The 17304-nt window shown below is 37.1% G+C and overlaps 1 protein-coding gene across 1 annotated transcript in view; it reads left to right on the top strand.

Annotated features, from left to right (window-relative positions):
* LOC124266239 (phosphatidylinositol 3,4,5-trisphosphate 3-phosphatase TPTE2-like) overlaps positions 1-17304 on the top strand; it is a 94708-nt gene that overhangs the window by 65344 nt on the left and 12060 nt on the right. The window contains 6 exon segments of the mRNA XM_046701055.1: positions 9841-10073; positions 10075-10100; positions 11075-11281; positions 13111-13245; positions 16503-16715; positions 16981-17038. Coding sequence (XP_046557011.1) covers positions 9841-10073; positions 10075-10100; positions 11075-11281; positions 13111-13245; positions 16503-16715; positions 16981-17038 — 872 coding nt within the window.

Genomic DNA, 17304 nt, shown 5'->3' with positions numbered 1-17304 from the left:
GTGAGCCTGTTTCAGAGACATTTCAGAAAATTCATCTTTATTGGCTTTTAACATTTTAAGATGTAGCGATGTGGAAACATAATTCTCCACATAAAAGAACAAATCACCATGGAAACATGAACCCACACATGTTATTCGAACTACACCACTTCTGAATCAAAAATATTTTGATAACATCGTATTTTAAGGTCACTTTTCTTCTCCTACTTTATCAATAAATTCAGCAAAACTACCGACTTCACACAGAAACTATAAAGTGTTTTCCTGCCTTTGTCTGCAGATGAAACAAAAATGTTTCAACCAAAATACCTGGACAGAAACACAAATTAATCAATTGTACAATCAAATCAAAGTACAATTTGTCTGTCAGTGTAAATAAAACCAACAATATTTTCTACAACTTTTGTACAATAGCAGGAAGAAAGGAACAGAATATTTTTTATGTTATAATTGGAATTCATCAAAATAAATACGTCCTTCGATATCTAAAAATACATTCTTTAAGATTTATGACTTAAATTAAGGCCAAATAAAAAAACCCGTTGTGGTTCCAATTACACCTCCTTAAAATTTAGGGTTATTTTATTCAGTCCGCTTAAAAAAAATAGGGTCGGCACCATAATTCAAGGGTCAGTCAGGTAATCGGAACCACAACAATATTTTTTAGGCCTAAGTCCAGTTTTGCTAAAATGAACAGAGTAAAATGATTAGAAATCTATAACGATAGTGAAAAAGCATATTTTTGTGCATGCATAGGATTCCTTAGTCATGTCCAACAAATATAGCACATCTAATTTAATACATGGACGGTGGGTTAGCCTAGTGGTTAAAGTGTTCGCTCGTCGCAACCAAGGCCCGGGTTCGATTTCCAGCGTGGGTGCAATGTGTGAAGCCCATTTCTGGTGTCCCCCGCCGTGATGTTGCTGGAATATTGCTAAAAGCGGCATAAAACCAAACTCACTCACTCACCAATGGTGTACATATCACAAGGATGACACCAATTAACCGTATTTCCAAAGGGAAATAAAATAAAATACAGGAATATGTTACAGGGTTTTACACAGACTTTGAAAAAAGGAGAGTCATTGTGACCCACAGTATTTATTTTTAGAAGTCATTTTTAATATTTGGGAGTCATTAAAATTTTAGTGTAATATTTATGTGTGTATATCAAAAAGCAAGAGTTTTGCAAAGATTTTATTGTTTTGTGTTGTATTGTCATTTATATGTTAGTTAATAAACAGTATATTTTTCACTGTTCAGTTCAGTCATAACAAACTCCAGTATACTGAACAAATAATCAGGCTTGTGATTTATTCACTGTAACATACAGTTATTAACATGAATTGAAAGAAATATCTAAATTAATGAAGACCTCACGAAAACTATCATTGTTTGCTTATGAAATCGATTTTATTGACTCTGAACTGAATTCTGAGGATCACTCATAAAACTTGAATCAAGCTTGACTCGTATGATAATATTTTGAGAGTCTTTTACAAAATTGTTGCGTCAAATAGGAATCACGCAGGAATCATGCGTCATGTAAACCCTGATGTTAGTCAAATTACCGCTAACAAGACATGCTGTTACTGTATGACCAACAAGACCAGACGGACTTATCATCTGACCGACATCAGCTTTATAAAAATGGCCACAATGGCAATGGCAAATTATGAACAGAACTGGACACGTGGTCACCTGGTCATTACATAGATGCTTTTAGTCAGACTTGGAAAGATATGTACATTCAAAACTGTCAATGTTCTATGTCATTATCAAAGAAACTATCAAGTTCTTCCCTCTTTAAAAATAGTTCTAAAAAGAACTATTCTTACTAATTTAATACTAAACCTGTCTTTTAGTGGCACTTTCAAGATTCAGATGCACATCACAAAAACTCCATATTGAGACAAGGAGATAGATGAGATATTAAGAGAACAGGAGAAGTTGTCAATATTGTTTTGAACACTGTAGCATGTGAATATTATTTCTAACTAATGTGTCTGTTGTATGTTGCTTTCTGTAAAATGGTTCCTTGATAAAGATTACATCTGTTACCCCAGTATGGAGAATTTAATTTGGTAATGCCAGGCAATGATGTATAATAATGAAAAAGAAACTGTCAGTGTACATATTACAAGCTATGGACTCAGGAAGTTTCAAATATACTACTTCAGAATTTCTTATCAAACCATGGCATAATATATTCATGGAAACGAATCGGGGAACACATGAAAGTGCAAGTGTTCCTTTATTCTTTTCCAGGTTTCTTCACAAGGTATGTATTGCACTGTGAGTGAAATTCTGGAAATATATAAAGGAACACTTGTACTTTCATATGTTCCCTTATTCGTTTCTGTGAGTACCGTATATGTTCCATAGATCTATGGCCTATCAGCGTTCTGCAAGAACACTGACTGACTGCTATCTACATCTTCAATAAGTTAAGAAACTCACATGCAGTATGACCGGAGTGTCGCCACTACTGACAAGGTAGCGAGGGTTACTCCACACCATTGATAGAAACTGGGTCTTGTCCCCTCTCTCAATTGCCTTCCGTAACTCCGTCAAGTCCTGGGTCTTTGGACCTTTGAAGTTGCTCTTTTCAGACGTGACTCCTGTCGTGGCATGCTCTAAGTTGCCATTGCTTGGCTGAAGGAAGAAAAAGTAAAAATAAACATGGAAGATGTGTATGGATAAGTTTCGAAAATTGCATCTGTGAATGATTGGGTGATGAACTGATAGTCACGCCAGGAATCCATGTTTATGCAAATAGGTAAGAGCCTAATGAAAGGTCAAGGTCAGGACTGATGACAGTTTTAAGTGCTGGCCCACTGTCGCAACCATGTCACAACCCAGTTTGATATGTTACATTGTCTCAGAACGAGCCAGTCCCTGTTTATCCTCTCAACACCAACTACTAGCCAGGGCAACAACAAGTAACACCTCTTAACATCTTTTGGTATGTGTAGCAGGGCATGGAGTCACCCACAGATGACATTCTTACCTTGTCAGCATGCTGACGGGGTTAACTTCTTTGCCATGAAATAAACAATCGATCTTGTACCGCCAAACATCACATGACACCTCACCCGTGCCTGTCTCACCCATAAAATTAGAGATCTTAACAGGCTGGTTAACTGTTGTAGAGGGGGCTACTGATGATGGAACAGGAGACTCTACCCGAGATGCCACATACTAGGGCTGTAACGATGCATCAAACTATCTATGGATTGCAACTGTTGAGTTTCCGATAGCAATTAATCGATGGTAGAAACGAAAAACTGTCAAGGCATCGATAGTTCTATGTGTGACTATCGATAGTAATTGACTTCCATTTAGTAATTGACTGCCATTGATATTTGCGCAGCGCAAAGTACAGGAAGTACCAGATTTGTTCACTTTGATTTAGAGTTATCTGCCCCTGTTACCTCTTAAAAAAACATGACTGTCATTTGATCTGTGTTTCGAGTTTTTCGCCATTGATCAAAAGAGACTGAAACTACTTTAACTTGTTTTTATTTCATATAAACTATACATTCATTTGGGAAATGACTTCAAATGAGACAATACAAGGAGAAAAAAACCTATTGCAATAGTATGTCGCAATAGACTATCGCTTTCGCAATAGTTGTTTCCCCCTCAATTGTCACCCCTACCAAATACTCTGTCATCCATCTTTTCTATGGTTTTCACTAGAGTTTTAACAATTAATAAGATCTTCCTCTTCCAACCATGCTAGGATTCTAGAGCAGTTCCCAGACCGTAACCAAAATGCTACATGTATGACATGGTTAGGCATCAAACTCCAGACCTTCTCTGAGTTTCCCGTGCAGCCGTTCTATATCCGAGAACCCTATATATATTTTTTATAAACAGAGCTGCTAAATCAAATGTTTCTATTAAGTTTGGGTAATTAAACCATGCTAACCTTTGAAACAACCGGAGAAGAATAACTTGGACTACGAGCATATTCCACTGCTTCTGCTTTGTTGCGAAACACCTTGAATCTTGATCCTGGGTGTTTCTTCATAACAGAGAAGGCGGCCATCTTGTCTGTGTACACATACTCGCCTGAAATACCAGAAGCAATGACATAACTCAAAGGATCATGATCCAATTGCTGATAAAGTACATGTATATTCCAAATCAGTTCTAGTAACATAAATGATAAGACTGACTGACTGACTGAGTTTGGTTTTACGCCGCTTTTAAGCAATATTCCAGCAACATCACGTCGGGGAACACCAGAAATGGGCTTCACACATTGTACCCATGTGGGGATTCGAACCCGGGTCTTCGGTGTGACGAGCAAACGCTTTAACCATTAGGCTACCCCACTGCCCCATAAATGATAAAACATTAACAAAACTTAAACTTTGTGACCTGGGGACGAATCAGATACAATGCCGAGAATGACAGACAGTAAAGTTAGTAGGGCTTTAGTGACAACAAATTAACAACCCATTTACGCGACCCCCTGAATACCCGACCCCCTCAATACCAACCCTACTGATATGGACCAATTTTAACTTTACCGGAGCCCTGGCAAAAAAATATTGAGATACATGCCCAAAACAACCTGGCAATAGATACACTGAAGCTGACTGAAATTTCATCTTTACTTGACAAGTAAAACTAAGAAAGAAATTGAAAAAGACTGTTTTCGTGAAACCATGGCTTACCGATTATTGTCAGTAAACAAAACATCATGTGACAAGCCAGACCCACGTTGTCCTGTGGATACCCATGTCATACTAATAACCATCGAGTTCAAGTACCCTACACAGCCCCCAAAAAGAACAAAATTGTTTCATCCTTACAAGATTTTTTAAAGATTGATAACAGAAAAAAATATTCCATGATCATGATGATCCCATACTAAGTAGATGTAATCAATATACTGTTTGGCAAATGCTATTTTTTTATCATACATATCATGAACTTGTCAGTTATTCTGGAAGAAAATGGTATCAAGAGATTTTCATGATTTGATTAAAATTCTGACATGACAAGATCTTCTGCATCATTATCAGATTGGAAAAACTTTCAGACATTCGAAATGACAATCAGTCAATGTCGCTGATAACAAAATCATGTTAGTCATTCCAAATGCAATAAATTATTCATATAATTAAAAAAAAAATAAATTCAACCAAGAAAGAAATTTACGAACAGAATATCACAGAACATTCCTGTTGTCAAGGATATTTAATAAATACAAAACTATCAGCTTGAAAATGTAAAGCCTTTAGCTTGACAAGCACCTCACAGTATACAGACATATTTTTTTCCAAGAAATACAGTATCCATTAATTAAACAAAGGTAAGTTCTTTTTATAACCATATTTTTTTCTCAAACTGAATATTCTCTGGTTTCCCAGACTGATAAAGAATAGGTCTTACAGCAGATCAATTATTAAAGATACTGTCCCCAAACAGTTAGGTAATCATTACATGCTGAAGAAATTGTAGGTAGATTGATAAAATGTGTTGTTTTGTCACAGGTTTTTAATTGGATACTTGAATATCACAATCTAAAAACATGGGCTTAACACAGGCTTAAATATCAAGGTTTAAACGTGTTTCTCCTAGGATTTTTTCCTGCAGTACATGTATATGCCATAATCATATGTGTGGGGGAGTGGCAAAGAAGGCATCAAGCAGGTAACTGGCATTTTGGGGTTTGCATAAAAATCTCTTATAAAATATAAAATTTTGCTTCCTTGTATTAGCAAACGAGAAGTGTCTATCCATGCACACTTATTGATTTTACATTCACACCATGTTTTGAACTTAATCAATACATCATTAACACACCAAAAGTAACGAATAAAAGTGAAAAAACGATTCATTTCAAAGAAAATGACCACATTGCATGTTTCCCTTAGCTTAAGTCACTTTATGGGGGTAGCTGGATGTATAGAGTGACTTTGATTCATGGCACATTCGTGTGCAATTGATGTTATCAATTTCTACAACTCTTGACAACTGACGGAAAGTGGGTGTTGCCTATCGTGAGTGACAATAGTAACAAAATTAGTTCTCACCCTCAGCGTTCTTGTCACCTGAGTCTAGAGACACTGCATAGAAAACTGACCCATTGCTGTCGGTGTTGCCTGCTTTAGAATCCTGAGCACGTTGAACATTTTCCGTCGATTTGCTTTTCACTGGCACATTCGTATCCGTGTGATCACTCGCTTGTTTCGTTTCCGTCGCTTCTGGGGGTTTGTCTCCATACTTATCCGTATACACATACTTCGCTAACCTTTTCTGAAAGAGTAATTTCGTTGTGGGGTGATAGGACCAACCGACTGACCATACGACGTCAGTTTCTCTCTCAAATCTGAAACAGAAAGTTCCTTCACTGAAGATAGCACCTCTTCCATGTCTGTTCTGCCGTTAGTTAGGCGTGTCTTCGTTTGCCACTTATTGATCACATGAGCTGTTGCTTTGAGCACTGTAAATGTGTTAGAATATCGCAGTCAGTCGGTATAAGTTGGCTTGCAAACGTAAATATTTTGGTTTGAAATTCCCACATGTCGATATCGCAATGGTCGCGCGTCATTTCCTTGTGTGGAAGTAACGTTGGATTTGATTGGACATTTCCAATTTGGGTCATAGACTAGCTAGTAGACAACTAGTATCGTTAATAATGCTTTATATTGATATAAGCACACTGCTAATGGCTGTGCGACTGCAAAACATTACGGTGTATGCGGGGGTTGAACCGAAGGTCATAGAACATGGAAAGACTTTTCACTAAAATTTGATTCGAAATCAAAATTACATTTATATTTCCAGGCACCATACCATATCATATCGTACATCAATCAAATCACGATTGTCTCAAATATTTTTGATGGAATTCGAAGGAATAATGTATAGAATTCTTCTCTGCTTCAAAGTAATACTTTCAGCAGAACACTGCAATACTCAGACGATAATGATTTTAAAAATTGACAATAAAACACCAATATCGGAAAAAAGTTTGAAAAATACATGAACAGCACGTAAAAACAAAACACTTATTTTCTGGGCCAGTTAAAAATACCAGCAGATCACATATGAACCTGTCTGTGGAGCCTGCGTAACAGGAAGCCTGGGATGTACGCTACAGCATGGTAATGTGTGCCTCACAGCGGATCTTCCTGGTAGGGGGTGACCGCCGAGTCTTGACCCGCTGACCATATCACATAACTCTCACAATATACGTAGAAGCACCTGCAAACATGCTGTCCAGCTCGGGGGATCATAAATCTTCTTCATGGTGTTACCTGGATAAAATACCTGAAGGTAAAGTGCGTTGATCTTACAAAGAATACTGGAGTGTATGAATTGTTACTGAATGTGCATCTTGTGTGTTATGAAAATGTAAAGAATTTTGGGCGTCAGTCAATATTGTGTTTGCTTATATTTTGCCCGTGCTGAGAGCGCAAGGGAAAATGAACTGGGTGCCGTTGTACAAAACAACCTTAGCGCTAAGGCTACCTTAAGTCTATGTTAAGGGATGGGAGTTACGGTCACCTTAGCGCTAAGATCGCTTTGTACAACGGCACCCTGGTACGAATAATTTTTAATATATATTTATATAGCGCTATAGTCCATCTCATCTACATGTACATGCTCAAAGCGCTTTGCTTTTCCCTCGATCATTGGATGTCAATCTCAACGGCACATATCGTATCTTTCAATCTCAACTCCCTGGGGATCATACAACTCGTGCAGCCACTAGGCGCGCCAAGTTAATATGGCTTACATCGCGATTCAGTTATTGTTGACGATTTTTCACTTTAATTCGTGCTTTATATTGTAATAGTGAATCGTAACCAGCCAACGGGATAAGATTTTGCTCCAAAGTGGCTGAATTTAAGATTTTCCGGATAAGCAAGTAGCTACTAAATATCGTAGAAGTGTACTCGCGTATTGTTCCTTGAAATACATCTTCAAGGGTTGAAATAGCCGTAATACTCAGTCTGTCTCAATTTGGAACAGACCCCCCCCGCTACAACATACATCTTGACGTTTTCTTATCACGTGACATATCTAAGAGATATATTTCATATGATTGTTTACTATTGTGTAACATATGTTATATTTGGGATTGCACTTTATAAGTAAAGTACAGATTCTAGTACTTTTGTTGGGTTGAGTCCCATCCAGGATTCGAACCCACACCCTCTGAGTCGCCAGCACACTATTTTTATGGATTTTTTCATACGGTGAGGCTAGGAAATTAAATATTATTATATAAATGTGTTCCATTTAATCAAAAGTAGTTTACAGGGAAAGAAAAACAACAACTTACAAATCGAACACATTTGCCTCTTTCACCCATGATGTATTAAATATCATGAGCAATTATTTCTCCTTTCAACTGAGGCCGCTGGCGCAAATACGACATGCAACTAGTGCTTAGGCTTACAGTAGCGAAATGATTGATCCAATCAAAACGTGTGTTAGAGATGACTTTTCACCTCTGACCTTTCATGGGCGGCATGTGCCCTGAACATCAATCGTTCGGATTTCTTTGAGCAGGTTTGATACAAACTATGCATGCTATTTTTGTCATCATTTAACTAATTAAGTTTGTGTCAACATGTATGTGCACTATGACAACTTGGTACATTTTGCAAAAGATGTTACAACGATGTTTCGCAAAGTCAACAATCAAAATTCTTGGGAAACACCCCCTTTCCACGGTTGACTGATCACGACAATTTTCTCCACAAATAACAGCAGCGGTGCTTATTACCAAGCAAGGACAAACTTTGCTTATCGGAATTTGTCTGATTAAGTCGACACTAATTGGTATCTGTTTGTATATTGCACTCTGCATGGATGCTGTCATACTTTTCATGACTCATCAATCAGCTGAGCTGTCAAATGGAGATCGCGTCTCCGACCTTGTTGCATTTCATCCACAAATATGATAAACATTTTTTAACACGCTAAATGATCCAGTTCTAGATTTGTCCATGGTAAGGACACTATTTCTTTAATGAAAATATTCTTTAACTCTTTGAATGGTTAATTCTATATTTTTTTATGCATTTGATCAAGTTCATGCAACTTCGCAATGACAAATCCATCCAAACATTATGCAATCAACTTGTGTTTTCTCAGACCATGGAAAATAAACGTTGCAATAATACAATATGGAGCATGTTTCAACATATTTAAGGTCCAGAATTATTTTACATTTTTGCAGTGGCTCAAGATCACAATGATACGTCATGGATGTCAACAGAACAATAGCTCTGATTAAATTTGGATGCAAACATTATTATGTCTAAAAACAAATCATTTGAAGCTGAACTGATTCATAGATAAGCATAACCTGAAAATCATTATATGGGCATAAATTAATTTGCTCAGCTGAAAACATCAATTTTTCTTTTTTTAATTTGGTGCACAAATATATAGTTCAATATTTTGCCCCTAACATAACTATAACTATAATTATTGTCTCTGCTGTTATTATTTTCTAAAAATATATTCTAGATTAAAGTATGATTAAATTTTTAACCTACCTAATTAATAAAAGAATGTTTGTTCATTAAACAACCCACATCAGGAAACAACATCAGACAGTCTTGTATAATAATAGACAAAATGGAATTTTGATGTGATAATTTTGCAAGACCCAGTAAGGTAGACTAGATATTGGTCTAACATTTCTCATTGATACTTAAAACTTAGAGAGAATATTTTTTAATTGAAGCGAAATTAATATTATTCTGTGGCTTGCTCTTAAAACTGAATTAAGATTAGTAATTACAAATGCTTTCATGGACAAAATAATAACTCTTTCAATTTCTTTTTTATGTATTTTAGACTATTTTGACCACAAAGATCATATCATCATGACGTCATCATACGAGCGTTTCAGCAACGATGCTGAGAATTCAGACAAACTCTCCGTCAACCTGGAAAATGGGGATCAGGAGAAGAATCTGGAAGATGCCCACATACAGATTCACAAGGCTGACCAGAGCAGTGGGGAGTTCAAGGTCTATGACATGAAAGATCAACAACCAGACCAGTTTATTGAGGACCCAGCTGGAAACCCCCTTTGCTCCCAAGGGACCTCTGGAGTGAGTGCCCCAGAAATATACCGAGGGAAACAAATAAGGGAACACCACTTCATGGCAGTGTTCCTTTATTTATTCTCAGATTTCCTCCCACAGCTATATTCAAAGCTGGTGATGAAAACTGGAAAATATTAAAGGAATGCTTGAATTTTCCTGTGTTCCCTATTTGTTTCTCTCAGTATATTTAACCTCATTTACTGCTGAATCAGCATTTTGATAACATATTTTGTTTGTTTAATATTTTGTATCTAAAACAAATGTATAATTTATGGTTTTACAAAACTTGGCAACTTTTCATTTTAAGATTAAGTTTTCAGAATTTATTTCTTGAAATTTGATATTTTTTTGTCATACCAGGTTAAAAATGTAAAGGTCTCACTTATGGTTTGTTTTCCTAACTAGAAACATGAGAAGGAGGGACAGTCCATTTTTTACAGGGGTGGGTGGGTCAAAATATCTTGATGCACTAACTGAAATTAATGATCCTCACTTAATAATTGCCTCCCATGTCCTTTTTCTCATGACCCTCCCAAAATGTGTCTTATTTTTATGACTTTTTACCAGAGAGTCATATTTGTTCAGTGATGCTCTTCATTCCCCTGACACCCCCTACTCCATATCATAAGTGTCTTGTCCCTAACTTGATGATACAAATTGAAAAGAGTCCAGATTAAAATATGGCTAAGAAAGTTACAATCATGCTTTTGGCTGCACGTCTCAATAAGCCTTCTACCCCAGTTTATGTTTAAAAATAAAGTTAATTATTATACCATGTTTTTCATACATTAAAGATTGTAGAATAATGGTAGCCTACCGTGGGTGGAGAAGTAGTTTCTGGCACAGTTTTAGTGTTGGACTTTTTAGATTATATTTAAATTCTACATGGAAATATCATATCAATGCTTAATATTTATATTTGTATAATTAATTAATATTCAGGTGCACTGTAATTATTTTTTTTTTATTTCAAATTTCAGATCGTTACAATTCCAAGTGAAGAAAGTTGTGGAGCACATAGCATTCCGTGCCGTCACAGTTCTTCTGATTATACTAGACTTTAGCCTGGTTATTGTAGATCTGACAAGGGACACCTGTGCCAGCGTTGACAGTGGTCTGGAAATAGTATCTCATATAATTATCACGTTATTTGTAATAGAAGTTGCAGCCAGGATCTTTTATCAAGGGTGAGATTTTTTTAATTTTTGTTTGTTTGTTTGTTTGTTTGTTTGTTGTTTAATGCCAAACTCAGCAATATTCCAGCTATATGGTGGCTAGAAATAATTGAATGTGGTGTATACAGTGAGTGAGTATTGTTTTACGCCGATTTTAGCAATATTCCAGCAATATCACGGAGGGGGACACCAGAAATGGGCTTCACACATTGTACCCATGTGGGGAATGGAACCTGTGTCTTTGTCGTGACGAGCGAACGCTTTAACCACTGGGCTACCCCACCTCCCCTAGTGTAAACAGTGTCCAGTGGGATATATACAAAGACGGTGTAGAAGAGCCCTGTGTTAACAGCACATGCTTTTCATGCTGAAATCAATGGTTTGATTCTCTGCATAGGTACAATGTTTGTTGTTTTACGCTGCGCTCAATAATATTCCCTCCATGTGATGGTGGTCTGTAAATATTTGAGTCTGGATCAGACAATCCAGTGATAGACAACTCAGTATTTGATACCATTTCATTCAATAGTTACAGTCCCTTTGGCTCAAAAGCGGACCGATGAAATGCAATCTATCTCGAAAACTAATAAACATAAAATACTCAATGAAACGCTGATCATAATCAAAACATCATACCCACTCTGTGAGTTTTTTGCAGAATTTTTGTCCAAAAAATAATAAAGTTGTTTAACAAACTATCATTAAAATATTGACACAGTTCACTGTTTGTTACGAGGGAGGAGTGAAGAGAAAGGGACAGCCAGGTGTTCGAGAAGCACGTTCACAGACAAAGTTATTTATTCATTAACCTGTGCTGTGCCGTCCCCATCGGTTCTCGAACACCTGGCTGTCCCTTTCTCTGCACTCCTCCCTCGTAACAAATAGTAAACTGTATCAAAATTTTAATGATAGATTATTAAACAACTTTTTTACTTTTAGGACCAAAATTCTGCAAAAACCTCACAGAGAGGGTATGATGTTTTGATTATGATCAGAGTTTCATTGAGTATTTTATGTTTATTAGTTTTCGAGTTAGATTGCAATTCATCGGTCCGCTTTTGAGCCAAACGGACTATAATTGTCAAGTTATTAATTCTTCAAGATGTACATGCAACTCTTATTGATCAGATAATCAGTAATTTAAAACATGATATTTTGTTATTCAGTACTAGATGTGTGATTGGCCATCATGTACTTATGTCAGACATATTGCATATTTTACACCTGTGTCTAACAGCCCATTGATAGGTTAAAATATACATTGGATAATTTGCATATTCTCTCCCGACGATATGGTTCAACATTGAGGATTTAGCATCAAGAAAATGTTTGGACCCAAATATTTGTATAGTTTGACCTTCATTATAATTATCTACACCCAATATTTCTGAGCCATTGAGAAGAATAGCACTGATTATTCTGTAAACGTATCTTTAAAAATAGATCACAAGGCAAGTGATTAAGCATATGTAAGGATTTGAATAGTCCCATTGAAAAAACATTTCACATGTTCGATAACTTGCTGCCATTTCTACAAACAATTTGTAGGTTACAGATAATTGAGGATTGTCACAAAAGCTTCCTAAAACATAAATACATTTTTGAAAACTCTCTGCAGTATCAGCAAATAACACTATGTCATCAACACTATGTCATCAGCAAATAACAATATGTCATCAGCAAATAACACTGTCATCAGCAAATCACACTGTCATCAGCAAATAACACGTCCTCATTTCAAACCTTGTGGCCTGAAGGCCAGTATCAAGTAGAAATAGTCCTGGTCCAGTGTTAATTACCCTCTAGTTTGACATCTTCATGACCATGATATTGGTTTTCAGGAAGGAGTTTTTCTACAATGTATGGGATGTTCTTGATATGGTGATTGTCGTCATATCGTTCCTCATCGACATGGTCTTCATCGGGATTGAGTCGGAACAGTCCTGCACGGAGTCAAACCACGTGGACTATGCAAAGTAAGTGATCCGAGAGTTGTCGCATCTGTAACTCACAGAAAACAGGGGCTTCTGGGACTTGGACAAGGAGTGAGTGAGTGAGTGAGTGAGTGACACAAGAAATGGACATCACACTTTGTACCCATGTGGGGAATCGAACCCAGACAAGCAGACGCTTTATCCACTAGGCTACCCAACTGCCTCCTGGACAAGGAATGGTTTCCATAGAAAGAGTTTCAATGAAATATGATAATCTGAAATATTTCGCACAAAACTGTTGTTTAGAGATGACAGATGTTTCTGTTCCTCTTTTGATGAGGATGTTTTTGTGGTTCCATAATACACTCAACCCGGGGTTTGAGGTTCCCATGGGTTTAAGGTTTTCATTTTGTCAAGGGTGACATTTTGATACTTGCTTTATAATGTATGCATAAACCATAACATTCTCCTAATCCCTGGATATGTGTCATTTTTTCTGAAAAAAGTAGCTTTCTCATCACGGATTAACTAGTATGAAATGTCTAGATATCCCTAACGACCTAATGTTGAGTACTTTGGGGCGGTGGGGTAGCCTCGTGGTTAAGGCGTTCGCTCGTCACGCCGAAGACCCGGGTTTGATTCCCCACATGGGTACAATGTGTTAAGCCCATTTCTGGTGTCCCCCACCATGATATTGCTGGAATATTGCTAAAAGCGGCGTAAAACCAAACTCACTCACTCACTTAAGGGGCGGTGGGGTAGCCAAGAGGCAAAAGTGTTTGCTGGTCACGCCAAAGATCGGGTTCATTTCCACATGGGTGTAATGTGTGAAGCCCATTTCTGGTGTCCCCCACCATGATATTGCAGGAATATTGCTAAAAGTGGCATAAAACTAAACTCACTCACTGAGTACTAAATATTTTCAGACATTGTGAACATGTAAGTGTGTTCACTGACCAGTTAGTGGTTTGCCTGCTGCTCTCTTGTGACAGGTATTGATGCTGTGTGACAGTTGCATGGATAGACACCTCACTCAGACATATTCCAGCAGCATGATCTGATAATTGTGAAATCTTGCCACACAATCCAATGATTGATATTAAGAGCAACAGTCCACCCACTGGGGTACCAAGACATGCAGCAACAGTTGGTTGGTTGGATGTTTATGCTGCACTCAGCAATATTCCAGCTATATGGTGGTGGTCTGTATATAAGCAAGTCTGGACCAGACAATCCAGTGATCAACAGCATGAGCATCGATCTATGCAATTGGGTTACGATGACATGTGTCAACTAGTCAGCGAGCCTGATCACCCGATCCCATTAGTCGCCTCCTGTCACTGGTAGGCCTACCTGATGATATCAGTCTTATCTTACGACAAGCATATTTTGTGTTTTTATATAAAACCTTGAGCTGATTATGAACAGTAGTTTGTCTGTCTATGGGATTCTCCAAAGTTGTATAGTGCATACATCCTGCAACACTTTTTGTTTTTCTCATGTTTAAAAGAAAAACCCATTCACTCATTTAAGGTGTTTGAGACTGATGACGTGAAATTGCAACATTCTGCATCCACGCTTTCATCTCCTGTGTGCTGTTCATAGATTCATCATTTTTCAGTTTTAATACAAAGTATTAATACTGTTTATTTCTCCCTTTATTACAGCCTTTTACTGCTCTGTATAATACTGGCGTTTATTGCTCTGTTTGATATTGTCGTTTATTGCTCTGTTTGATATTGTCGTTTATTCCTTTTTTATTATTAATGTTTATTGCTTTTTTATTGTTCAATTCTGTTTTTTGTGTCCAAGTCATTGGCCCAGATAAAGAGTACAAATGCTACATTTGTCCAGAAGTGATAGGGGTGTATATTATTAACAATGATTTAAACCTTAAAATCTCATTCTTAAATATCTGAAATATTATTGATAATATTTCTAGTTTACAGAACTGTAACAGAGGTCTGGCTTTCACACATCATACTATGAAATGAAATGAATTGAATGTACACATATTAATATATTTTTTTTTGGCATATGATCTTTTGATGTCTCATTATATATTGGTTATTTTCATATAGCTTAAAATCCACCATTTATAAGACCGCCTCCGTGGTGTAGTGGTTAGAGCTTCCACCCGGAGAGCGGACAGTCGCAGTTCGATCCCCGGCCGCGTCATACCAAAAGACGTTATAATATGGTACTTGTTGGTCCCTGCCTGATGCTCGTCCTTAATGGGTACAACAGGGACTGGTCGGCTCGGAGTCAGTATAATGTGTCTGAGTGAGGTATTCATGCATAATTGTGGCATGGTATCTCTGTGAGCTGGCACTATAAAACCAGCTTAAGTCTGGGCTAGTACAAGGAGCCACACATTATACATGCGCATGCACGTCGTCATATGAGTGACATATTCTCAAGCACGACGTTAAACCCAATTTCACTTCACCTCACATTTAATAGTATTTAAGTTATAAAAAAAAATGTATATCTATCTTCATTGTGGACAGTTTGCCAGTGACCTACATGTATCTGTCAACCAGTTCTCAGCTGACCTATATATTTTTCTGTTATTGTTATTAGTAAATAATTTTTAGGTTTTAGATACATTTTATGGCAAAAATAGTTTTCACATCTCAAGCATACATTTATTGTTGCTTGCCTTTCTCACCAGGAAGTGTATGTTCAATTTTGATATGTTCACAAAGTACATAAACGTACTGACATATTGATAAATCCAAGCATAGAGATGACAAGATTTTATGGATGATCAACTTCTTTATTTTAACAATGGCGACGTTTCGGTATAGATTCTTATACCGTTTTCAAGCATATGGGGAAATGAAGGGGTACACCAGTTTATATACAAGATAAGATAGAGAGATAACAATAACAAGGGTGGGCAAACAAAGCATCAAAGAAAGTTACATGATGAGCTACAATAGCATGATGATGAGCTAAGATAACATGAATGAGATGAGTGGGATTACCATGACAATTGGTGACTGTAAAGTCCCCATATTTGACAACGGTATAAAATCTACCAAACAGAATGCCATTGTTAAAATAAAGAAGTTGATCATCCATAAACTCTTGTCATCTCTATACCACCAACTTCTAGAATGCCCCTCAAACAAAATCCAAGCATATCTGAAATGCAATATGTAAAATGACTGTTTTTAACCATTGTTGCTGTTTATTGCTTAGTTAATTATTGGTGTTTATTCCTCTGTTTCGTATCCATGTTTTGTATGAATTGTTATTTTTGTCTTGAACTTAACTAAACTTCGGAATTTCAGACTTGTGGTGATTGGTCGAGTCTTCCGAATCATTCGAATTGTGAGGATCATCTATTTCATGGTCGTGCAACATCGTCAGGTTACCAGGGCAACACGTCATGTGGTCTCACAAAACAAGCGACGATACCAGAAGGATGGTTTTGACCTTGACCTTTGTTATATTACAGGTAATATTGCCATTGATGCCAGTCACCTACGGAAAGTGCATATGATGTGATTCAGGTAATACACCTCTTGCCATTGATGCCAGTCACCTACAGAAAGTGCATATGATGTGTGATTCATTGAAGATATTTAACACAACCTCTTGTTCTGAAGATTTACAAGATGTATCGGGAAGGGAATGTAATGTTACACACTATCCTCAACATAGACTCAGGCTTTGTGAAGCGGCAGGGCCAGAGGTTTCATATAGTGCAGTGACAACAACAGGTAACCAGAACTGGTTTGTCGAATGTTGTTTCATGCCCTGACACAGAGTAATTATATTTCATACCCATCCAAAGGCAGTGGCCTTCTACAGAAATCCCATCAGGGTGAGTAGCAAGTGTGGGGGATGCAAAATACGATTGTGAAATAATTATTGCCCAATGACTAAGCGACAAAGCAATCGATCATGTTTTCTCTTAATCGAACACAAACAATTTTGGAACACTTATTTGCCTTTAACAATATTTTTCACAAGGTTTGTGTTGTCTGTTAAAAGTCAAGATTGAATTTATCTTGAAGACTCCAGGAACTTTTCGGTTCCAAACATACTCGTCTTCCTTTAAAGATGTAAAGTTACAAATGCATTTTGTGC

The sequence above is a fragment of the Haliotis rubra genome, unplaced genomic scaffold (assembly GCF_003918875.1).
Source record: "Haliotis rubra isolate DU_JTF1 unplaced genomic scaffold, ASM391887v1 Scf124, whole genome shotgun sequence".
NCBI lineage: Eukaryota > Metazoa > Mollusca > Gastropoda > Lepetellida > Haliotidae > Haliotis > Haliotis rubra.
This window is presented reverse-complemented; position numbering and strand designations above follow the sequence as displayed.